The sequence below is a fragment of the Ictalurus furcatus genome, chromosome 3, assembly GCF_023375685.1.
Source record: "Ictalurus furcatus strain D&B chromosome 3, Billie_1.0, whole genome shotgun sequence".
Taxonomy (NCBI): domain Eukaryota; kingdom Metazoa; phylum Chordata; class Actinopteri; order Siluriformes; family Ictaluridae; genus Ictalurus; species Ictalurus furcatus.
Genome location: NC_071257.1, coordinates 7,293,134 through 7,319,007, shown reverse-complemented (window position 1 = coordinate 7,319,007; position 25,874 = coordinate 7,293,134). Strand labels below are relative to the sequence as shown.

The 25,874-nt window shown below is 37.7% G+C and overlaps 1 protein-coding gene across 1 annotated transcript in view; it reads right to left on the bottom strand.

Annotated features, from left to right (window-relative positions):
- The window catches only part of plpp4 (phospholipid phosphatase 4), a 112,298-nt gene that overhangs the window by 22,877 nt on the left and 63,547 nt on the right, over positions 1-25,874 (bottom strand). The window contains exons 2-5 of the mRNA XM_053620579.1: positions 20,143-20,251; positions 14,105-14,195; positions 8,753-8,816; positions 7,892-8,016 (exon numbers count right to left, since the gene is read on the bottom strand). Of these exons, the coding sequence (XP_053476554.1) occupies positions 7,892-8,016; positions 8,753-8,816; positions 14,105-14,195; positions 20,143-20,251 (389 nt within the window). The remainder of the gene's footprint in view (positions 1-7,891; positions 8,017-8,752; positions 8,817-14,104; positions 14,196-20,142; positions 20,252-25,874) is intronic.

The window sequence follows — 25,874 nt, the reverse complement described above, 5'->3', positions numbered from 1 at the left end:
GCCTGCCTGCCCAGCTGTGGTTATCACTCTACCTTCATGCTCCGCCGAGGACGTCGCTCAGCCTGTCTGCCCAGCTGTGGTCGTCGCTCTGCCTTCATGCTCCGCCGAGGACGTCGCTCAGCCTGTCTGCCTGGCTGTGGTCGTCGCTCTGTTTCCCTGTTCAGCCGAGGACGTCGCTCTGCTTTCCTGCTCCGCCAAGGACGTCACTCTGCCTTCATGCTGCGCCGAGGACTTCGCTCAGCCTGTCTGCCCAGCTGTGGTTGTCACTCTGCCTACCCGTTCAGCCGGGGACGTCGCGCCGCTTTCATGCTCCGACGAGGACGTCGCCCTGCTTCCCTGCTCTGCTGAGTACAGCGCTCTACTTCCCTGTTCAGCCGAGGACGTCGCTCTGCTTTCCTGCTCCACCGAGGACGTCGCTCTGTCTTCATGCTCCGCCGAGGACTTCGCTCAGCCTGTCTGCCCGGCTGTGGTTGTCGCTCTACCTACCTGTTCAGCCGGGGACGTCGCTCCGCTTTCATGCTCCGACGAGGACGTCGCCCTGCTTCCCTGCTCTGCTGAGTACAGCGCTCTGCTTCCCTGTTCAGCCAAGGACGTCGCTCTGCTTTCCTGCGCCGCCGAGGACGTCGCTCTGCCTTCATGCTCCGCCAAGGACTTCGCTCAGCCTGTCTGCCCGGCTATGGTTGTCGCTCTGCCTACCTGTTCGGCTGAGGACGTCGCTCTGCTTCCCTGCTCCGCCGACGACGTCGCTCTGCTTCCCTGCTCCGCCGAGGATGTCGCTCTGCTTTTTTGTTTCGCCAACAACGCCGTGCAGTCTCCAGGCTCTGCTTGGGACATTCTGCCCGGGGGGCCGGGGCCGCCAATGGAGATGGATGTTTCATGGCACTCCGGGAGAAGTGCCCTTGGGGGGGGGTTCTGTCACAAATTCCCCTTTAAGCAGCGCGCTGTGGAGCATGTGAGCACGCGTGCACTTTTCCCTTGGGGACAATCGTGACATTTCGACACGTGCATTTGTTTATGTTTCTCTTATGTCTCCTCCCCGTTCTGTCATTGGTTGTTGTTTCATGTGTGTCTGAATCACCCTCAGCCGTCAGCCATTACGAGGCTGATTATGTTTGTATATATACCGCGCGCCTCCCAGCACAGGGCGTGGAATATTGAGTTATAGTATCTTAGTTTAGAGTCCTTACGGTAGATAACCATAGTCATAGTTCATGTCATGTTTCATGGTTCATGTTTAGGTTAGTTAGTTTAGTTCACGCTGGTTTCTCCGCTACCGGTCCCGCACTATAGTTCATGTTTCTTGTTTTGTTTCTCGGCCCTGTATTTCCGTGACCGCGACCTTGATTCCTGCCTCGCCCCTTTATGCCTGTTTGCCGATCGCCTGAACTTTGCATGTTACTGGATTACGTTTGTGGATCACGTTTTGGATTTGTCTGCCTGTCTCTCTCTTAAATAAAACTGTTCATACTGCGATTGCATCCTACCTTATATCCGTTACGTCACGATACGTGACATTTTGGCGGCAAAATTTGTTTGCGTTGTTCTATTTAAAATATTCCTTAGGGTGTAAGCAATTCTGGAACATATAGAAGTGAAGTCAAATGAAAACCTTCAAAGAGTGACATAAATTAGAACTGAATTGAGTTTTTCCCCCGAAGAATACAAACACTCATTAAGTGCTGGAACACTTGCATTGAATGAAATGGAAATTATGTAGAAAAATAATGATACACTTTTATAAAATTTATTTGCAATACACAATGCAGAATAAAAAATTAAGGGTTTAATTTGAGTCACTGTAATACTGCATTTCTCATAGTAAATATATATATATATATATATATATATATATATATATATATATATATATATATATATATATATATATATATATATATATATATAATTTCCACTTTAACATAAAAAAAACTTTTATTATCTGTGTACTTTTTATCTTATATGTAAAAACATATGTAACAAATATGTAACATATCTACCAATCTGTTTTAAAAATGAACTATGTATGTTAAGAGTTCATTATGTTTATTATTAGTGCAATTGTGGGCGCACAGTGGCTAAGTGATTAGCATGTTTGCTTCACACCGCCAGGGTTGGGGGTTCGATTCCCACCACTGCCCTGTGTGTGAAGTTTGCATGTTCTCCCTGTGCTGTGAGGATTTCCTCCGCCAGTCCAAAGACATGCAGGGTAGGCTGACTGGAATGTTGTCCGTACTGTGTCTATGTGTATGTGATTGTGCCCTGCGATGGATTGGCACCCTGTACCTGCTTTGCGCCTGATGCTCCCTGGGATAGGCTGTATAGATAAGCTGTATAGAAGATGGATGGATGTATAGTGTTATATTACCTTGGTCAACATGATTGATAATTCATAAGATTCATTATTTAAAAGGTACGAGTTTTGTTCGTTGGAAGTCCTAAAAACAAACAAAGATTGGTACATGATTTATAGTTTTACTGACTGTCCAGCCTACAATATTCCAAGACAGTATAATATGAACAATGATATAAATTCTGATAATTGGGAGTGTGTTCAGTAATTTTCCGCATCTCTAGATTCTTATTGACATGATTTAATTTAGGTCAACTAGTTTTTGGAGTAGCTTCTTAGGATATGAGATGAAGATTTCTCTCACTGTTAATATCACACACACACAAAAAAAACGAATATCAAATAAGCATATAAATAACTTTCGACTCCATCACAGGCTTGGTAGGAGAATACAGTTAGTCACATCATTTAATTTAAAGTTTTGTGTCTCATTTGGGTGGAAACGGTTATTCGTTTGACCTGGCACTGGGAAAGATTTGAAGGTTGAAAAGTTTAGACAAGCTGCAAACGCATTTATTTAGAAGTGCTGATGCCTACATTAATAATATACAGGCAATTTCGACTATGCAAAGCCCACCTGGTTCTTACACATACATCTCACAGATCCTCCTGCTGCATTCAAGTGGAATGTTCAGAAGTGATGATGTTCAGAAGTAATGTTCGGATAACACATTCTGTTTTCCCTGACAGGCATGGAGGAGGCGTACAAAATCTTAATGTTTAACTCCTTCATTTTCAGTGGTACCTTACTGGAGAGCTGACTCATTTTCATGAAGATTTTCAATCACCCAGAGCAACTATGGTTAGGATTAATTATTAGTCATACACTCTAGTAAATATTGATTAATTAAAATGAAAATATTTTTTTTTCTTTGCTTGAATGAAACAATAATAAAACTATAAGAAATTTAGTAAAATACACTTATTATGACTAATGTATGCAATGTAATAATTGTATAAAAGGAAATTTCAGTGTAGTTTAAACATTAAACATGCTCCATTATCTGACAAATTCCTACCTCCTCAACAAAAGAAAGCAGTTGGTCATTATCCAAGACATAAATTTGTCACAATTTCTGCTTTGGCACTTGCCTTTTTTTTTTTTTTAAACTGTGGTTACAGATGGCATCAGGATGCTAACAGGAACATTCTGTTTTTTGGGGGGGGGGGGTTGCTTCTGTTGCTTCTACAATAGGTGTTTTACCCATTCAGGAACACTGATTACAAATCACTTGTCTAATGTCCCTCGTAGAAACTGTGAAATCTTTCCACATGGCCAACTTTTCACTGTTGATCTGCAAACAGCGCTTTTAATCACTGTATGTCATTTTTTTTATCACAAACTTCAGCCTTTTTTTCACTATTTCATGAAGTTTTCAACCATTTTCGATCAAGATAATAAGCCATTCAACATGCAGTACACTTTGCCTTGAGGAGCACAAAGCCACGTCATCTGGGGTCTATACTAAATGTTTACATGTACGTGTGATCTGGACTTGCTGCTAAGCTGTTTATTCACCTTTCCATATGAGTCAATAGGAAGGTGTGGACCTAAAGTGACATGTGCTTAAGATTAAAATTTATTTTTGCTGGCCAGCACTACAGCTGGGAAAAGTCAGCGAACTGCATTAATATTGACTCTGTAGGATGTTTTGTGCTCTTGAAGCTGAGTATGTGCCCTGGTACACCTGCCCAAATGTACAGTATCTGCTCTTTGGTCGGTATTACCCAGGCTAACCCATTGGGTAAAGTAGGTGATTGCACACGCATACTTTCTGATGTTTCTACCTCCTGGATTCCTCTAAGAAGAATCTCACTTGTGGACAATCGCCATATTTTACAGATTGAACTTTGATATTACACCATATGGCCAAAAGTACTTTATGTAAACACATGACCATCACATCCATGTGTGGGCCTTCCAAAATATAGCATAAAGCCTTCCCAGAAGAGTCAGTTATAGAGACAGTTATATCAGCAAAGGAGAGACAAACTTTGGAATGGGATGTTCACCAAGCACATATGATTGTGATGGTTAGGTGTCTATATACTTCTGGCCATGTAGTATATGTGGATTGTGGATTGCCTCCATTAGTTCTGAAGGAAACAGCCGTGGTGTTCCAGAATGAAAAGAAAGTTGCGTATGTTATGTATGGACTATTAGGCCACTGGGGTAATTTGGCTTGAAAAAGTAAGCAAGTCAAAAGTTGGTACTCAGCAAGGAAATAAACAAACAGAAAAGCTCCACTAATTCTGAAGGAAACCATTCCTTCATTACCTCTGTAACCTTATAAGGTTAATTTAAGCATTTAGTTTGCTTTACGCATTGTCTATTTATACTACAAACAATTACACTGAAAAAAAAAATACTGGAGTGAAATTTACTCAAGAAAAATGGGGTAACAATTTCCACACAAAAACATTTGTAGTTAATTTAACTAAGCATATTTTAAGTAAGGTTAAAATTGATTAAACCAAGGCTTATTCACATAAAAATGTAAGTAAATGTAACCAGCAGTTTTCTTTTTTTTTAATTAGTAAATTTTACTCAGAGTTGTTTTTCTCAGACTGAAAAAACTACATACTGTAGTTAACACTGTAAAAAGTGCTCATCATAATCAACATCATCATTATTATTTAATGGTCACTAATACCTTTAGCAAGTAAATACACTTACTGTACATCATACATTGGGTGTATTATTTAGCCACATATTTACATTAATTAATTTTAGTACAGAACTGAAAGCAAATAAGTCCTTTTTGCGTAAAAAAAAAAAAAAAAAAAGAACAAATTTGTTATTGTCATAGTTACTGAACCACTGAATCTTTATTTTCAGTGTATTTAAGAATTCAATAGCAAAATCCAACTACTTCAAACTTCTTTCACATTTTAGGTCCCATAATGCTAATATGTCACAGCATTATAAAGATGATATAAAATCAGCTGTTATAGACACTATGGAAATAGGGCTGATGTTTCCAAATTCAGTCTGAGTCTTCACCTCCCAATATGTTCTTTATGACCATCTGCCAGATTGGATTAAAAAGGCAGATCTAATAATGTTCAATTATATTAAAACTATGCAATTTAATAAATTTGCATATTTTCTTTTTTTGTTGTTTGTTTACAAATCATGCATGAAATACGTGACAAAAAAAATCATAATGTTTAATAAGCCATTTGCTTTTAATTGACCTTAATCACCAGAGAAAAGGCAATGTGCCAAATATTTGCCTTATGAGCAGTATCCTGTTATAATCATTATAATGTGGTCTTTCTAAGTTACTGAGTGCTATTAAATGAATGAGTGTAATATAATATATTGAAATAGAATATTGTAATGCGTAAGAACAAGATAATTGTCAAACTCTATTATTATTATTATTATTATTATTATTATAAAACTGTGTAATAAAAATATAGATGGCCTACTATGAAATGTCAAAAGAATTTATTTTAGCATTAAGAAATGAAGTTTATATTAAAATTAAATGTAAATATTAATATGATGCTAAATGCATCATGTCTGTGGATTACTACAAGATTTTTGTACTTAGGTGTGGAGACAGATGCTGTATTGTCTGCCTACAGTGCCAAGCATTAGTGTTGTCCTCAGGACATGCTGATGGGGTTACAGTGATGCATAGCCAGTAGATCAAAATGACATGAAGGCCATATTCTGATGATAATACTAACACTAATGCCAAGCAGTAACATTATCATCAAAATATGCTGCTAGGGTTACAATGATGCATAGCCAACATTGTACATCAAAATGACATGCAGCTTCACAATATATTGTAGGCCAGTGAAGTCTAATGCTTAGACTAATGTTGCATTCGAGGCGAAGTTGCAACTTGTAATTCCCCACCTTCAACCGGGAAATAATAAGTTATTTCCCTGTTTACAGAGTGATGTCAAATCAACATGGTCACTCACACTGTGAACAGTGTAAAGAAACGTCTCTACTTTTAAATGAGTTCATAGCTGTATTGGCTTTAGATCAGTTAATATACAAACACAGTACTTGGTTAACCATCCTATTATCTTGGGGAAAAAAAAGTTACATCCATTATATTATTTGTCAAAATGACTTCCACAGTTTAAATACACACACAACAGCAAAGAACAGCTTAAAACAGTCAATCTTTATTATGGCTTGTCCATAGACAAGACAAGCCATAGGAAGAAATATTTGCATATATGTTCATGACCTTAAATGAGGAAAGTTTAAAAATTTCAAAGAAAAAAGAGAGATTAACCAGTATTTCAGACATCTCAAATGTGGAAATGGGTCAGATTGACCCATAACATAATAGGAGGGTAAAATCTATAAGACTGACCATATTAATCACTGTTTTGAGAAGGTAATCATCAACATTAGAGTTATTACAGCTTGCTATGGTCCACTTGTTAGCTTGTTGTACTGCATTTTCAGTCCAAAATGAATGTCAAAATGAACATGAATGTCAGAAGCTCACTATAATAGAACATCCCCAATTGCCACTCTGGCCTATAACTGTAAAAGTGAGGTAAAAATAGAATTTTTAAAAAAAAAGATTTTTTTTTTATATTATTTTTTTTTTACATTTTTTAAGAGCTTTAAATTTCTCACAGAGCAAAACAAAATGGTTTCGTAATTTTCTATGTTCTTTTTTCCACTTCGCACATTGAACATCCTGAGGTAGGAAATTACGTCAGTACAACTTGCAAATTACCACTTGCAGGGCATCACAAATGCAGCATTATAGGTGGTGGTGTACAGAAGCAAAATTTACGAAAATTGTGTCACTGTCCAAATACTTTTGGACCTGTGAACATTTTCCTTTCTTAATTCTTAAAAATGCTACTGACTGGTACTGATTGTATTTTCAGAAACCTTTGAAAGAATTTTCTTTCCACTCAATTCATTTTTCATCTTGGATAACTGTAGCTTGCATTGAGCCTCTCACTATTGCCATACCTGTATAAATTTGGGTGTTTCATGTCAGATCTATATGAGAGTAGATTGAGACGTTATATGCACATTTTATGTAAAAAAAAAAAAAAAAGAAAAAAAAGGACTGGTGTGCAAGAAGTTCATTGCTCGTTTAATGCCGTATTGCAATTTATTGAGAACTAAAGTTTGGTACTTCACACATCCAGTAAATCTAGCACACATAAATGCTTATTCAAAAGCTTTTCTTTTTTTCTTTTTATGAGTGCTCTAAATGTCCTGCTTCAATAAAATCCTGCTCTAGGAATCTATTCCTTTCACCACATTATACAAGAATGTGGACTTTATTTGGCACCAGCCATCTCTGTGACGGGTTCATCCAGGATCACAATATGCTATGAAATAAATCTCTTTCTATGCTGAACTTCAAAACATCTTTCAAAGCTCAAACGACTTTATTTACCCAGTTACTGACTGGACAATAGAGTCTGGCAAAGAAAGTTTTGGACTTCTGAGATAGCTAAATTTACTTTAAGGAATAAATACAGTGTGCATCAGCACAATGCAGTCTCCAAGGTGTTTCAAAGAGATATTACACTTACAGGAGGAGTGGCTGCTGGGAAAACTCTTTCGCCCTTCAGACACCAGGCCTGGTTCTCCTGTGCACAGCATTTTCGCGTTCACCTGGCCATCTGGGAAGCAGCGGTGAAAGTAATCAGGTCTTGGCCTGAAACATAAAATAAGCTTGAAGTCCTCGAGTTTATACAAGTGCACACATTACAGTGCAAGCAGTTTGTAGTCACAGACATCCAAATATATGTAATGTAATCTATTTCTTAGCAATTAATTAGTTGACATTAGTTAGTTGACAGCAATTAATTAGATGATATTGCTGATTTCCAAACAAGTCATACCTAACTGCGTATGTCAGTAGGTTATAGTTAAAAGGTTTTTTGTTTTTTTTTTAAATATTGGCACTTGCCTTGGTTTTTGAGCATATGCTATTTGGTTACAGTTTAAAGCTTCACTTCTATAAACTCACCTAAAAATACTATGTACATCTATGAACAGGCGATAAAAATATAATTATTATTGGGGCAGTAAGGTCAAAAATGGTAATATAATGAAACATATGTTAAGCTTGGGCTTCATTAAAGGAAGGACAAATATTAAATGTAATTAAAATGATCACCAGATTTACAGAGTTTGCCATACATATCATTAAAGCATTAAACAGTAATTGAGAATAAGAATATTAATCTTATTAGTGGACACAGAATAATATTTTCATTAGATTATTATAAGTTTTATAAGTATTAAAACGTTCTTCGTCATTTCCTCATAGTTTGGTTAAAATGCATACTGGCAAGTCCTACATAACATCAGTGAGAAGATGTCATTAAAACAATGTGAAATTCATAAGTGCTGATGCAAACAGAAATATAAACTGAATCATGGATTACCTGCCGACTATCAACTTAATGGTGTTTGTGAAGACGCCATTCAGTGCTAGTGCGAGAGACACAGCTGTAGAATAGAAGACAGATTTGATTTTAGACATAAAAAAGAAGACATTAAGACTAATGACAAATGCCCATGTGAAGTTTAGGCAGCATAAACTATTGCCACTTACAGATGAGTTATTTTGTTTACATGAAAAACGCAATGCTCTGTAGAGTAATTTACTTTGTTAGTAAATCGTTTAAAGTTTGCACCTTATTTTCACCCAGAAGAGGATGGTTTCCTCTCACGGATTCTTCCTCATGATGTCTCAGGGAGTTTTTCCATACCACTTTTAATTGTGGCTGCTCATTAGGGCTCTAAATCTGCATCACTGCTTTGTGACAATGTCTATTGTTAAATGGTCTATACAAATATTTAACTGAAGCTTTAATTGAAATAATGTATGAAATTAATAGTGATTTAAATCTCCCTTTCTCAATGTGATAATAATATTCTTTAGTATGAGCATGCCAAGGAATTTGTAACTGCCGCCAAGCTCTTTGGCATATCGTCTTTGCAGCTTTGTGTTTCTGTCAGCTGTTATATTACTTATTCTCAATGACATCTCTGTTCAAATTCTGCCAGATACAGTGCCCTCCAGTTTGCAGTTGTTTGATATCCATGAGAGCAGAGTATTTTCAATAAAGACAATTTTTCACAGCCTTCTTTGCTCATATTTAACAAAGGGGCCAATATTAGTGGAGGGCATTGTAGCTTGTTCAATCTTTGGCCCTATTTTTCTCGACATATGTGTGTAAGATCTGAATCCAGTGCCAATCCAGAAGTCAGTGTTAATCCACTATCCAATCTAGTTCAAATTATAACTCTCTTACTCACTTGTATCTTAAATCACACATGTTTCTCATTACCACTCACTCACTTCTGTGTATATACACGACACTCCTTGCAAGGTTTGACATTTCTGTGTGTATTTCTAAGCATTGTTTTCCCTGCTTATTATCTCTGTTTTTTAATTTACGGTTTCACCATCCACTTTAATATTTATTGCTTTGTTTTGCCTGATGATCGACCTCTGCCTGTTTGACCATGATTCGCATTATGATTTGGTATGGTAATAAATGGTTTACATTTAAACCCTTTTAAATGTGGGGCAGTGGTGGCTTGGCGGTTAAGACTCTGGGTTCAAGTCCCAGAACTGCCAAGCTGCCACTGTTGGGCCCTTGAGCAAGGCCCTTAACCCTCTCTGTACCAGGGGCACTGTACCATGGCTGACCCTGTGCTCTGACCTCAACTTCCTAACATGCTGGGGTATGCAAAAAAAAGAATTTCACTGTGCATATGAATATGTGATCAATAAAGACTCATTATTTAATTCATCTCCCACCATCTCAAGGCAGACATACTGCTTGTCTAATCTTTACTCACTCTGCTGTATTTATTCTTCTTGACATATCTGTTATAACAGGTTTAGCATTGCAAAACCACCATCTTTGTGTCATGGCACATAACAAATTTTGGTTATACAGCGAAAACCTCAGTATCTTGGCTCAGAATGGCTCTAGCTACTTGGAACAAACGCTGATCTCTAGAGCACATTAGAAGGTATGTGGACATATGTAACATTTTGGACATTCGTCTTTCTTAGACTTAGAACTTAAGTCCAAATGTAATGCTCAAGATTGCTCACAGTTCCATTTTTAGTCAGTTTATAATGGGAAGGGTTCAAGTTTCAGTTTCAGGTTGAATATCTCTGGTGGAGGACTAGATACGAACCTGAAATTTTGAAAGAAATAAGTCCTCTATTGTAGCATTCTGCTGCAAAAATTGTGTTTAAGGTTGGAGGTATACTCTGCAGGACAGTGAACCTTGAGAACAAGATTTGAAGAACCAGCCTGATCAATCATGTTGTTACAGGTGTACAGAAGGTATGCGTGAATAGATTTTACATGTACATTGCAATGTACTCTAGTGATCAGTTTTTGTCCCAAGAAGTTAGGCCAATCCTGAGCCAAGATAGTGAGGTTTCCGTAAACAGCTGTATAAGCAAAAATTTGTTGTGTGCCATGACAATAAGATGGCCATTATAGTTAAACCAAGTAAAATAAAAATACAATTTTTTTATGGTTTTGCAATGCCAATACATAGAGGTAATCACTCAAAAAAAATTGGAAAATTAAAAACAGTCGTGTAACCTGCATTGGACCACTTGAGATGGAATGACCCACATTGCGTACACACAGCTGTACACAATAGCTATTGATAAATCCCATACATTCTAAATTGATGTGCGTGTTTTGATATTCTCCAGCACGACCATGCTCATTTGCATAAAGAAACACCCTTATATGGTAAACACCCTTATATGGCATATATGGTAAACAACTTCCATGTAAAATGTACAGTAGCCTGCTCGCAATGCTGCTTGTTTCAGGTGGCACGGAACATAACAAAAGGTCTACAAAGATGAACTTCATTGACAATGAAGCAAAGATCCTGTTGCATGAAGTAGAACAAAACTAAAATGGTTTATTTGGCATTTTTATGGGTGGTTTGTCTTATACATAAATAAATAAATACATACATACATACATCCGACATATATATATATATATATATATATATATATATATATATATATATATATATATATCTTTTTTCATTTTTTTATTTTATGAGTATGTGTGCGCATTCTATAGTTCACCAATTACATTCTCCCATTCTGCGATTTTTCCTGTTTATTCTGCTGCTTTTTGTTGCTTTTTCTCATTAGATTTTGGAAATGTAACGTATTGCAGTGTGAGAGACATGAATGAAGGCAAGATGTATCATTATTCAACTTGCAGTTGGTTAGGAAATGCCAGAACCATCTAAAATTTCTCTTTGAAACGTAGTGTCATAAGTGAAAGCCCTAGAATAGAGATCAACTAAAACTGTACTGGGCAAACGAAATCGACTGATGATCCACACCCCAGTCTCAGCACAGAGTGCTAAAAAACACATTCCCTCCACAAAGCAGCATGAGCCAAATCTTCAAACAAGGCATAATCTATCTGCATCTTATGAGCACTGAAATCAATAATTACTCTCTCTTTTTAGCTGATATGATAGACAGTACGTGATATAGAAGCTCTGCATAGTCAGTTTACCTGCTATTACACTTTTCTATGAATTGCATACGCGTGGTGAGGAGTGTGCAGAAATATACGCACATCCTCACACATAAGCAAAACTTGATAAATCACATTCGATGCATATGAACATGTGCATGCATAGTTTACACAAAAAACTATGCATACAGAAGTCAGAAGTGAAGTTTAATATGGATGCTGTTGAGATAAAGGTGATGCGAGATATAGATGAAATGAGTTAATCATATAAGCTGTATTAACAGCCAAACCATGGCCTTATGCTATACTGTGCTATTAATTTATTCTGTACGAAAACAGGCATTCCATTTTTGTCACAAGCAAGCTTATGCACTATTATGTTAACTGACACACTCTCTCTCTTAAGACTCATTATTTTCAGTGTATCTTCTGTTGTGCAAGGCTACATCAGCATACACTTAATACAATGCCATCACCTGAACCCACTTTAGCCCTTAGTAGCAGATTGTTACAAAGAGGTCTAGAACTTGCGTCTGAGACAGAACAAATTCACCCCTTTTATCATGCTGCCACTATACCATCCTAACGTTATGACAAAAAAATTACAGCTCTTGTTTGCTGTAATAGAATATGTTTTTATTCTTTCCTGACTCTATAATTGTCATATTTAACACTGTGAAAGATTTTAATCTCTGAAGTGCTATACTGGGCAATAGTTTTCTCTCTCTGGCTTGGTTTAATTGGATTTGTGTTCAGCTTTCTAGCCTAATGGCTTCTGTTGTGCTTCAGGCTTCTATGAGCCTTGGTACAAACAAAGCAAATCATAACGCATATGGTTTTGAGCCACAAATAAAAAAGCATAAAAAATTCAAACGCCATTTAAATAGAAGCCTCGAGGCCACTCTGCCTCTTAACAAAATCTGTGTTGAGCATGAAGAGGACAGCTTGATCAAACTCTTTGAGAAACACCAATTTGAGGAGCTGTATTAATTCATAAATAAATTAATTAACTGATTAATTAAAACATTTTGTTTAGAGTTTTTTTGGCAACTGCTGTTGAGAATCAGCAGTGTCTGTTGGATTATTTGAAACTGCTTAAAAGTAATTTGAACAATGTCACAATTTCCCCTCGCACTAAGCACTGGAGCATGCAGTGCGCGCCGAAGAGCAAGTACGCGCTTACGGATTTTCAGTGACATTGACTTTGTTTACTTTTTACACGTGCATCTGGTTTATGTCTTGTCTCAGCCCCTGTATTGTCATTGGTTGTTTCCCGTACGTGTCATCATTAGTCTCAACTGTTTTGTGTTCACCCTTGATTACGTTTGTCATTTACACCCCTCGTGTCTCTTTGTACGTCGCGAAGTATTGCGTGAGATTTCCGCGTACCAAGCCTTTGTGCCTTGTTCCTCGTTTTGTTTCAGAGTCTTTGATCTTGTTTCTCGTTTCTTGTTACATGTTTTTGCCTTGTCTGTTTAATGCCCGTTTGCAGATCACCTGACCCATTGCCTGTTTCTGACCATGCTTTCATGTTTCATGATTTGGATTTGTCTGCCTGCCTCTCTTTTTTTGCATTTGCATCCATCCTAGCCTCCATTTCGTGAGTAATGTGACCAACTTCAATGAACATGAACTTAATCAAGCAACAAATGAAACGGTGAGTCCATTGTTCATTAGCTTGGCCCCTGTCACTTTTACTAAATAGGAAATCATGAAACTTTATTATTTTAGACTAACTGCTGTACAAATCCTAGAATAGATAAAACAGAAGGCTACATGTGTAACCGTTGTTCTATGAGGAACACCAGTGGAGTTGTTTGCGTGCCAACAGTAAAGTCGTTACCCTGCTTATGTAGCCTATAAAAGGTCTCCGCTATGTCACGCTCATCCTCTTGCCATCAAGCTGAGTGACTAGATGAGATGGAGGCTAGGTGGCCTCCATTCTTAGAACCAGAGTTACATACATAACTTACTCCTTTCATTCCAGACTGTTGGTTTCTTTAGGAACTAGTCATAACAAGTACTGATGGTGTACCTCGCCGGGCAATAACAGACAGTACTCATAAATAGTGCCAATATGGCTTCCTATCTTAGCATTTTATGTGACGTCACACTGTATAATTGCTTTTTGATGACCAACCATTTTGAGAACCAAATAGGAACGAGCAAACTGTAATGCTTCTCCAGTTCCAAAGAAAACCATAATTGATAGAGAAGGTAGAACTTTATTTCTCCTGGACTTACCCAAACATGCCTCTTTGATTTCGGTCTTATCTGTTCGTCGTATGATCTTCACCACAAAGATCACAGCCAGAGGGGTCAGGAATGATATAGCCTGCATGAGTAAACAAAAAAAGTAATCATGCCACAAGAATCTGTTTCGGTCCATGTTGTAAGTGTATATAATATTTATAATTCGCATATTTAAATTGTACTGTATCTCCTGGGATTTTCACGTACAACAATCTCTAGAGTTTATACAGAATGGCATGAAAAACAAAAAACATTGAGTGAGCGTCAGTTCTGTGGGTGGAAACACCTTGTTGATAAGAGAGATCAGAGGAAAATGGCAAGATTTGATTGAGCTGCCAGGTAGGTCTGTAGTAACCAGTCATTATGAAATTAATCCAGTTCGGCCTACACAACACAATTTCCCCACTGACACTCAAACTCATTTCAACAGGATTCAATCGGATTCTGGAAGCCCATCAAAAACTACACCAGGTCTAAGCAGTATTATTATCTATGCATAATATTATACTTCTCAGAGACATCTTTCAGCAATGCATCACTCTAAAATGAAAGCATATTTACAAAGAACAAAAAAAATCTCATTATGAAATGAAATGTATAGAATGAGAAAATGTTTATTTGGGGCTCCTTTGGTCTGTGGTTTAGTACTACCATCTATCCTCCTACACAACAGTGAAAGACTCCCAGTTCACATCCACTTACACTTAACACAAGACCGAGTTTTGTTTTTTTTCTATGCCTGAGTAATTACTACCAACCTGCAAATGTGTTCATTTACTCAGCACCAGCATGACCTTTACCTGCTGTAATTAATGGGTAGTGGGCTGGAGGCTTCGGAAAGAAGAGACTCATTGTATGCTGGAGCTTTTTAAATAAAAAAAATCATCATAATTGACATGACTAATCCTAGTTCAATATCACAGATTGCTTGGAGGTGTCACATTAATGTCCATTCCTACTCTTGGCTAACAGGATTGGTTTATTATTTCTTGCAAAGTCTTGCCAGTGTTGTTTTTGCACATTACCAGTCTTTTTCCTTTGTGTCTATAGTTTATATAATGTGGCTGAGCTTTTGTCTTCGCCTCTCTATAGTATCCAGCAGTGTAGTATTGTTCAATTATCTAGTTTCTTGAATTTCTGCTTGTTTATTTGACATCAGCTATGGATTGTGGATTTGTCTCAGTAACTGCTTTGCACCTATATCCAAGTCTTTGTGCATGTGACAGGAGGGAAAATAAAAAGTGTTTCTTTTGCTCTCATGAGTCACTGGCCTTGGAAAAATAATAAAGTACCATGAGGCTAAAGGCAAAATGTGTGACTGAAGTTGCCAAAGGCCAATAAAATTGTCTAAGGCACAATGTAACACAATCTCAGTACAATGAGCCAAGATCTATTTGTGGGGATACAGTGAATAAGTCAGATATTTAATTTCAAACCAGCAAGACAATTTAGTGTGGTTGGTATACTAGTATTATTATGAGTTATAAGACATAGCAAAAGGAATCATGATATCAGTTCAAAAGTGTGTATTTTCTGAATGTACTCTGAAGCAGGTGGTGGCATTAGGCATTTCTGACTCTGCATAGAGAGGGAGATATCAGGGGATGAGCTAGAGAGTTAATGACTAATGTAAGGTCTGTTGTCCCACGTATTTATGTGAGCCCCCTCTATTTATCTCTCTCCCTGAGCAGTGAGCTCAGCATGTATATGAGAGATGTGCAGAGAGAGCAGCAAGCAAGCTGGAAAGTTGTTTGTTTTAAAAAGGTTTTCGGTTACTGAATGACTACCATGCTAAAGGCATAAGCCCAAATATAAAGTTCACGTGCATTTTTACACTTTTGTGTTCTTTGAGTGGTCTCTAAGGGCCATATTCAGATTTGAGTTACACACATAATTAGGATTTATCACTAGAATTGGGCATATCACTATTCCGACCTCAGATGTAACTACATACACACTAATAACAGTTGTACAGGAGATGTACGGTACACTATAGGGCCAAATTTTTTTGACACCTGGCCATTTGTTGCCACAAAGGTTGAAGCACACAACTGTATAGGATGTCGTGATATGCTGTAGTATTGGGGGCCCAAACCTGTTCCAACATGACAATGCCCCTGTGCACAACACAAGCTCCATGGTTTGCCAAAATTTAGTGGAAGAACTCGAGTGTTCTGCACAGAGACCTGACCTCACCCCCACTGAACATCTTTAGGTTGAACTGAAACACCGACTGCACACCAGGCCTCGTTATCCAACGTCAGTGCTTGACCTCTTATGGCCAAATGGGCAAATCCCCACTGCCACGCTCCAAAAACTAGTGGAAAGCCTTCCCTGAAGAGTGGAGGTTATTATAACAGCAAAGCAAGGAATAAATCTGGAATGGGATATTCAACAAGCACATACAGGCGTGATGGTCATTCATCCTTAGTCACAAATTGTGGCCTTATAGTGTATGTATGTATGGGGAATACATCAAGTGTGTCTCAGTTCTGTACGAATTATATACTGTAGCATGTAGATTATTACAATAAAATTGCACAGAGCTGTAACCATAGCAGATGACTTCTTGGGTAGTTTGTCCTTTAAACTGTAAGTACCAATACATAGTCACAATAAATTCATTCTAAATCAAGATAATGAAAGCAGGAAAAACATACATGTCACATGCACACATTACAATTTCATGACATAATTTTTTTTTTTTCATTGTCACATTAAGTTACTGTGTTGGCACACAAAATAAAAAGTAATTGGAAAAAGTCATTTCTGTTTTTACCTCTAGTTTAGCATGAAAAAATAGGATATGCTAGATCAAGTGCTACTTTATACACTGACAGCTGATAAACGAGTACAGAACCGATATTGTTAAACTGAGAAAATTGCAGTAATCATGTGATTCACATGATTATCACTACTAGGATCCTTTCCACTTCCTGTCCGTGACAAACAGCCTTCATATATCCCCAATATATTAGAACACTATTTGAAACATTGTTTATTTGAAACATTGCCTGCCTTTCATACGTATATTATCACATTACTTTCAACTGTATTGCTTTTGTGCTACATTGGATTTAAGGAAGGTCTTAAAGGAAAGTGCTTGCTAAGCCATGATAGCACAAACCTTTTGCCTTTATAACTCTCTCCCTCTACTTTCAAACTACCTTCTGAAACCTCTCAGTTGGGTTCCCTAATATTCTGTCCCTCTATAGCCCTCCCTAACATACTTACTGAGACTTCTGCTGTAAATCTGCCTGATGTCATGTAGATCAGGTCTGGAAACCAAGATGGCCATGGCAAATCCTGCTTTTGAGCGTTTTCTAATGATTGTCATGATTTCCCATGCATATTAAATTTTTTAGCTTGTACCCCTCCCCCCTAATTTTTCTAATCATCAATTTGCTGGTCTCAAGAAAGGATAACAGTGACAGCAAATCAATATGTTCTTTTATAAGTATAAGTACATTATTAATACACAAATGTCAAATAAAATAGAAGTAAATACAGAGCGATGAGAAATTATCCATAAATGGTCTAGGTTTTGCTGGACTTGAATCTACACGCACACACACACACACACGCACACGCACATAATATAAGTTATGCATCGCTTGCTCCTACAGTTAGGGTGCACAGCAACAGCTCATGAGACTGTAAGGTATTCTCAAAAATGTTGCTTCAGCCAAGATAATGTCAAAGACATTTTTGTTATTTTCATCCTTGCAGGTCTTTGATCACTGTGATAGTTGCAGAAAATAATAGCAAACAATTGAAGTCTGAACATGCAATAATTACAAAATTACATTTTGTAATTATTTTAAAAGCTTAGTTAGTTACACATGCTCTTCTATGACATCCTCTTTCAGTAAACAACTAGAAGTGATCCAAGTTCTTGACCTCATGTCAAAAATAAAAATAAAACCCATAGTAATTAATGCTAGTGGACAATCTCTCAGTTTGTTGGATGTAAGCCCAGGATGGGGCCATAAAGAGCATGAAAGTGGAATCACTGGTCTCTATAAAGTCAATCTTCACAAAATGCAGCCTCTTCTTTTCGAAAGGGGCACATCTTTACTGTACCTACCAAAATATGAGATATATAACTGAATACAAATATTTTATTCAGAATGAAAAGATAGTGTATTCTAAACAGATAGAAATACAGGTACAAATAGAAGCCACACTATGCAAGTCACGCAAGCAGGAGGTTTTTACTGCCAGTGGATATGAAGCTTATGGGACAGAGGAAGACCACATTCTTTAATGTGAATGTGAACAATGCATTTACAGTGATGCATTTACAAGATTAATTCATTCATTCATCCGTAGTAACTGTCTGGCCATGGTGGCTGTGGTTAAAATTATGCAACTAGTTTGTTTAGACCTATACTGTGAGCCATAGGAGCAACTAAATTCATTAGAAAATGTCTTGGGCAGGTACAAACAAAAATAATAACTGAGTAAGCTGAGGGATTTAACAACAGTTTTGGACACATCTCTATCAGATTTTTTTTTTAATTGATCTAAATATTTGGAGCACTAAACAGATTGAAATGCAGATACAAACAGTGGCGTTGACTTACACCCTTACTGTAAATTGTACTTTATTTTGAGAAATGATCTAAAATGAATCACAGCCCCCAATATCACCCCAATTACCCAGTGGAGATGACATCCAAATAGTATAACAAATGAATTAACTTGAGGCAAAATAATAATTAAAGGACATTTTATTATGTAGTGTGGACCTGTGACAGCTGTAATTGTTATATTTAATAAATGGGTTATGTTTAAACATTTGTCGAATGACGTGACCTTTTGCTGTGTACATCAGTCTTTTGTGGGCACCTCAAGGAAATTCCCCTGGCACGGTGCTATCACAGCCTTCTTGTTTTTCTAAAAAGTTGGAACAACAAAATACATAACTCAAAATGGTAGTACACGATGCCACTGGATATTATACATCAGCTTCAGAAGATGCAAATGTTTATGGTGAATCAGCAACTCTGCATCCTCGTACATGTAGCGCATGTAGATAAACTAAAATGCTTAGGGGGCATACAAACCAGTGCATCATGAAAAATGTCTGAGAACAGAGCTGACCTTAATCATAGAGGAGACTCGCTATGTAATTAGTCAGTCTCGTGCTTGTGAAATGTGATGGTGTTGTTCCTAGATACTTTTTTTTTTTTTTTACAGGTGTGCGTTGTTTAATTCAGGCATTATATTTCACATAGTGTGTGCAGTACTCAGTTTTGAGGACATAACCAAATATGAATATATTTGTCAGATAATTGCCACTTAACGCACGCAGAGCAAATTCCAGCACGAACACACTTCCTTGTCATTTGTTTTGATTTTTTTTGTTTTTCGTTTTGATTCTTGTCATTGGTTTATTGCTCTAGTGTGTCATTATTGTGTTCACCTGTTTTCAGTTAGCTTCTGATTAGATTATCTTTTAAACCCATCTATTTATTTGTCTTATTGTGACATATTATAGTGCATTTTCATGTCGTTAAGTCCCTGTCTGCCTGTGTATTGACTCATATCTGGAACTGACTATGATTTTTGGATGTGCCCTAATAAACAATGTCTCACACGATAGCATCCTGTATCTCTTGACCTCCACACTGAACGTTACAACATTATTATATCACATGTCATTTGGTTGAGACTAGAAGTGTGCCTTGGGACATGGCAAGGTCCCTTGTTTATCTAATGCAGTTAACTCTTGGATGTGTTAAATGCATTTTTAAGCTGATTCACCTACCTCACTAGCTTCTAAGCCTTTTTGTCCCTGTTTCCTCCTGTTTCCTAGTTGCTATTTATAGTTATTTTCTGGTTTGAACCTTACCAAAGATCAGAATCAGACGCAAAGCTGCACTTGGAATTCACAAACCAGGAAGATTGGTGAATTCCAAGTGTCATTTTGCCTCTGATCTTTGTGTCTTCCTGCACTCTGACACTCAATAGATCCGGGCCAATAAAACACTCTCCAAGCACATCAAACCAAAAACGTGACTTACAAACATGACTCTTTTGGGGATGAGATCTGATTCCACCAGAGGGTTCTTGTAGAGCCACAGCTCTTCAGGCTGAATAACTCTTTCAAATGGCTCCAGGAACTCAGTGAACCTGAGAGAGGCAGAGAGAGGGAGAGGGAGGGAGAGGGAGAGAGAGAGAGAGAGTGGCAGAGAGAGAGAGAGTTACTCATTCATCTCCATTAACACAACTGAGACTGTGTCTGGTCAGCCATTATGAGGAGATCTTCTATTTCCTGTAATTATGCACAGTAATTCAGTGCACAACATGCAAGTCTCACGCAATACTTTAGTGGCTTGCAAAAGTATTCAAACCCCCCCCCCCCCCCCCCCCCCCCCGAAGGCAAGCTGGCAGAGGTAGTGTGATGCACTGGGCAATGTGCTGCTGGGAAACTTTGGGTTCTGGCATTCATGTGGATGTTACTTTGACACATACTACCTACCTAAACATTGTTGCAGACCAAATACACCCCTTCATGGCAATGGTATTCCATAATGTCAGTGGCCTCTTTCAGCAGGATAATGGGCCATGATACACTGCAAAAAATTTTCAGGAATGGTTTGAGGAACATGACAAAGAGTTCAAGGTGTTGACTTGGCCTCCAAATTCCCCAGATCCCAATCTGATCGAGCATTTGTGGGATGTGCTGAACAAACAAGTCCGATCCATGGAGACCCCACCTAGCAACTTACAGGGCTTAAAGGATCTGCTGCTAAACTCTTGGTGCCAGATACCACAGCACACCTTCAGAGCTCTTGTGAAGTCCATGCCTTGATGGGTCAGAGCTGTTATGGTGGCACAAGGGGGACAGACATAATCTTAGGCAGGTGGTTTCAATGTTATGGCTGATCAGTGTAGGTGAAATGATTCAGCCTAAAATTGTTTTTAAAAATCTGTAAGCCACAAAGACAGATCTACTGTTTAAAAACAGTGCAGAATGTCTGCTAACAGGTTCAAACCAAGCCCAAAAATCCTTTCCGGAGACACCAAAATGCAAAAGTGCAATTAAGTAATTACAACTCTCTCACATATCTTGTAAAAGGTCTAATTTTCTAAGATGAAATGAAACTGTACATGTAAAAAAAACATTACAAATATTCATCTGAATGCTAAAATTTGAATCTGGTTCTCCTAATTGCTGCCTAATGGAAAAGTAATGAGATCATTTGTTCAATTTGGTCCCAAGAAGCAAAAAGGGCTATTATCGTCAAGGCTAAGCCAAAATACAGTAAAACATTATCCATAGTATTGTGACACTTATTGTTATAACATCAAGGCAGTGAATGCACTCCAACAATAATGCAAATTAATTTGCGTTTTAAACAAATGTTCATTGTATTGCACTGCATTGTATCTGTAGCTATGCCACAAATGCATTTTCAATGCCTTATCTCCAGCTCCAAGCATGTTCATCAAGCATAATTACCCATAAACTTGTGTCAGCGCATTATCTTCCATCAATCAACGTAAACAATCCTCTGCTGTTGTGCTTTCAGTGCAGAAGAGATGAAAGCATGGATAAAAAGAAAGTGACTTGTGTAGCTAATTTTGTCTCATCTGGCATCAGGCTTGGCCATTCTCTTTTATCAATGCTTTACAGGTCCTTGGGTCTTCTGACACTGACACTCTTTGAACAGATGAGCATCCCTGCAGCTCATAAACACAATACCGATCCCCACAGATTATAGGCGACTTTCTTAATTGGCCTATTTGTTTTCATTTTGTCCAGCTCTCAAACCACTAGGTAGAAACCTTGGCGGGAACAAAAGAAAAAAATTACTAACAACAGGAAAGAAAGCTATACATATTTTTTTTGCCCTTCCAGAACATTCCATCATTTTAGAGCTTGTTAATGCAAATGGTGATGGCTTCATAGACGCACGACTCGTGATTCAAAATCATATGCAATCATGCGTCAGCAATTACCATAAAGTGAGTGATAACGACTTGTATCTTTAGATATCCAGAATGTGGTGTATCAGAAGGAAAATCAGTGCTCATAATCAACTGGACCAAGTGTATTTATAGCAGGAAGTGTTATTCATGCAACATTAATTAAAAAGTGCTTGTTAGTGGAGACTGAGTTTAATTAATCTGTCATGCATACCACTGCCTTGTGCAGTTCAATGGCAATCGCAACAACCCCAAAAATACACGTAATTAACTTTGGTTGCAGCCAACTTTTTTTTTTTTAAAGCACGCCCTACTTTGTAACAGTTCTCCCTCAACTCTGCACACAAAATGTCAGACTGAGATAAAAGTGAGTTACCCCCATGGTGACTTTTATAAAACATCCATGAGTGAAATGCTAAACGTGAAGAAGAGAGTTTTTTTCACCGAGTTTCTGAGCATTGTAAATGCAGAATTACAGGTTGTTATGAGGATATAATTTAATGAGGATTTAATTTAATTTTCATTATGATGATTAGGAATGAGTCAATACTGATACTGGTATCAATCCCAGTGGCAAAGATATTCACGAGCAGTGAAGTGAGTGTGCAGTGAGAGCACTTCAGGTCTGCAAGCACTGAGCACTGATGAGGCACTAAGGATCAAAGGATCTGGACAATGCATGGATTTAAAAGGCAACGATTGGATTGATTCAAGGCGACTATCATAAATCAATTATTATTGATTATAACTGAGTATAAATCGATTATTATCAAACAAAGGACAGAACTGGTGTGTAAAACAATTTATTTATATTTTTAAACTGATGTCTAAATAGGCTAGAAAGGTGATTTGCCTGTAACTCTGGTATTTGAAATAGTCCTTCTCTACATTATCATCATTTGTGTATTACCAGTAGGCTTACCCTAGATTCTGAACAAAGTTGGTCACATCGATTGGAGGCTACTAAATCGAATCGTAGCAGATTCAATGGTATCATCTGGTGCTGGGTGATTTTCACAATTAATTTGGTTAATTCGAATGAATGTTTTAATGTGATTTTCAAAATGAAATTCCAGCGCTCTCACCGCCATGGCCTGGGTTTCATTCCCAGGCAACGAACCAACCCAGCCACTGGGGTTGCACTCAGTGCCGGTCCCAAGCCCAGATAAAATGGGAGGGTTGGGTAAAGAAGGGCATCGCGTAAAACCTGTGGCATATCAAATATGCGGACCAATGATCCGCTGTGGTGACCCCTAACAGGAGCAGCCGAAGGGACAAGGGAAGGAACTCGGATTTGAGGTGAAAACCTCAAGTTCAACTGAATTCAATTCAATTCAATTCAATTCAATTCAGTTTTATTGTCCCAAAGCAGCTTTACAGAAATATATAAATTCAGAATATAGATTTTAAATACATGAATTTATCCATATGTATGAATTTATCCTTAATCCCAAGTTGACTTCTCAGTTGTGGTGACATTTCATGTTTCGAAAGGCCTGGTCCCTATTTACTCTGTCGAGAAAGAAGGGTTCACTAACTTGTGCAAAAATAGTAATAGTATAGTATTTGTTTCATCCAATATTGTGTTTAATCCTGTGGTTTACACCCATATAAGAGATGTACGCTACCAGAGTCTACATATTGCTTTTGAATAAACATAATACTCAACATGATGTCTTCATTGTTAAATGAACAAATGAAAAAATGGCTACAGTCAACCTTAGAGCAAAAATAACAGGTCAATGACAACAAGGGATTCTGACACAATGAAAACAATGAAACATATTTTACTTACAGCTTTAATGAAGCATTTTCCTGAAAGCAAACAAAACCCAATCATCTCCATTGCAACCCTACTTGATTCAAGGTAACGAAAGTAGCTAAGCACTTAATTTAAACTCAACTACACTGTAAAAAAGAAAAGTTGACTTAACTTAAAATTTCAAGGCAACTTGCTGCACAGCCTTTTTGAGTTTACTCAACTCAAGGTTAAAAATTGATTTAAGTGAAGTTAAGTTAAGTAAACTCAAAAAAAGCTGTTTTTACAGCCTAGTAGACCATGTGCATGAAGACTTTCATAGAGAACATGTAAAACCAAAGGAACGTAAACAGCACTAAATGGCTGCATGAAGTCCCTGATACTTAGTTTGCTTAATACTAAATAGTATTAAATAGGTTACTCATTTTGGTATCGGTATTGATGAGTACCAAGAAACATTTCCTCGTACTCCATTTTGAAAGAAAATGCTGCCGATGAATTCCTTAATGATGACAGCGTTTTTTAGTGAAGACACTAATGTTTTTATGCTGGGGTTATGCTGGGTCTACCACATGATTTCCTTCGTGGTGACAATATGAATTTTCAAACTGCTGCTCATGCGGTGTAACACAGCAGCAGAACAGTGCTGCCCTCCTCCATATACATGAGTGAATACACCTTGGCTAATCATGACTGGCAGTAGCACAACTGGGACTGAAACTTTCAATCTCTTGCCATTTAAAAGTCCATCTTTTTTGGCTTAGGTCTAATCTTTCTGTCTGTCGTGTGCGCATTTCTGAAATCAATAATGCATCCACATACAAAATAAACAGCCACCAAAATTATCATATTTCCGAGACAATCCATCTTTGAAGTATGGATAAAAAGAACAATAGTAGCACAAGTCTCCATTGGAAACACTGCATGCTCCGGAGGTGTGCTGGGAAAAGGCTGGATACAATGTTTTTGCAGCTATTACTAATAATTCAGTGCAAAGACAGGAAACAGCAGTAACAGGCATATACACAGTAATTTGTTGATCAGATCATTCTTTTTTGCAGGCGCGTAGCCATGTAGAGTATGTCTCTATTTTAGAAGCAAATAGTAGGGAGGTGTATACAAGCTGTATACAAGATGTACACAACATTCAATACAAGATATGGTGTTGCCTCGATATGATATACTTTTGATACAGCAAAAATATGCACTGTCTCTCAATATGTGAGGTTACTTAGGTTACTTTCAACATTATAAAAGTACAATAACTTAATGCCGTTTGCATGCTCCATTCAGATTCTTAGCAGCATATCCAGAAACAAAACTGTGCATTTGAATGGAACAAAATATTACAAGGCTGGCTTTCACTGTTGTGATTCTCAAAGGGGCTTGTCTGAAGCATATTCTGCTGTCATTCTGCTCTTAGTGTCACGTAGCTCTCAGTAGCGCTAGATGTGTTTTTAAGTCCTGCGTTCTCCACTACCGAATATGAACTTCTCAGTTGCCACAGTAAGTTATATAGCCTGGATTAAATTAGCAAGTAAAGGCTACCTGAACGCAGCAGAGAGTAAGTCAGTTCAAACCAATACCAGCTAATACAAGCTAGTATGCCAGTGTTGGCTCGTGAAAACAGCATGCTGTTTGAAGGTAAACAGGATGCTACTTTTTCACAGAGTGTGGGCTCGATTAAGTTTAAGTATTTATTACACCTCAATTAATACATTATAAGCAGTATACCATGACAGTTAACTTACTTTATTGTGCAGTCTGTTGAATGTCTAGTGGTGCTTGAAAGTTTGTGAACCCTTTAGAGTGTTCTATATATAAATATGACCTAAAACTAAAAGTAGACAAAAAGAACCCAAGTAAACAAATAAGAAGCAAGCAGTTCATGTGAAGAAACCCACCAACATCCCAGAATTTAAGCTGTTCTGTACTGAGGAATGGGCTAAAATTCCTCCATGCCGATGTGCAAGACTGATCAACAGTTACCGGAAACGTTTAGTTGCAGTTATTAGTGCACAAGGGGGTCACCCCAGATACTGAAAGGAAAGGTTCACATACTTT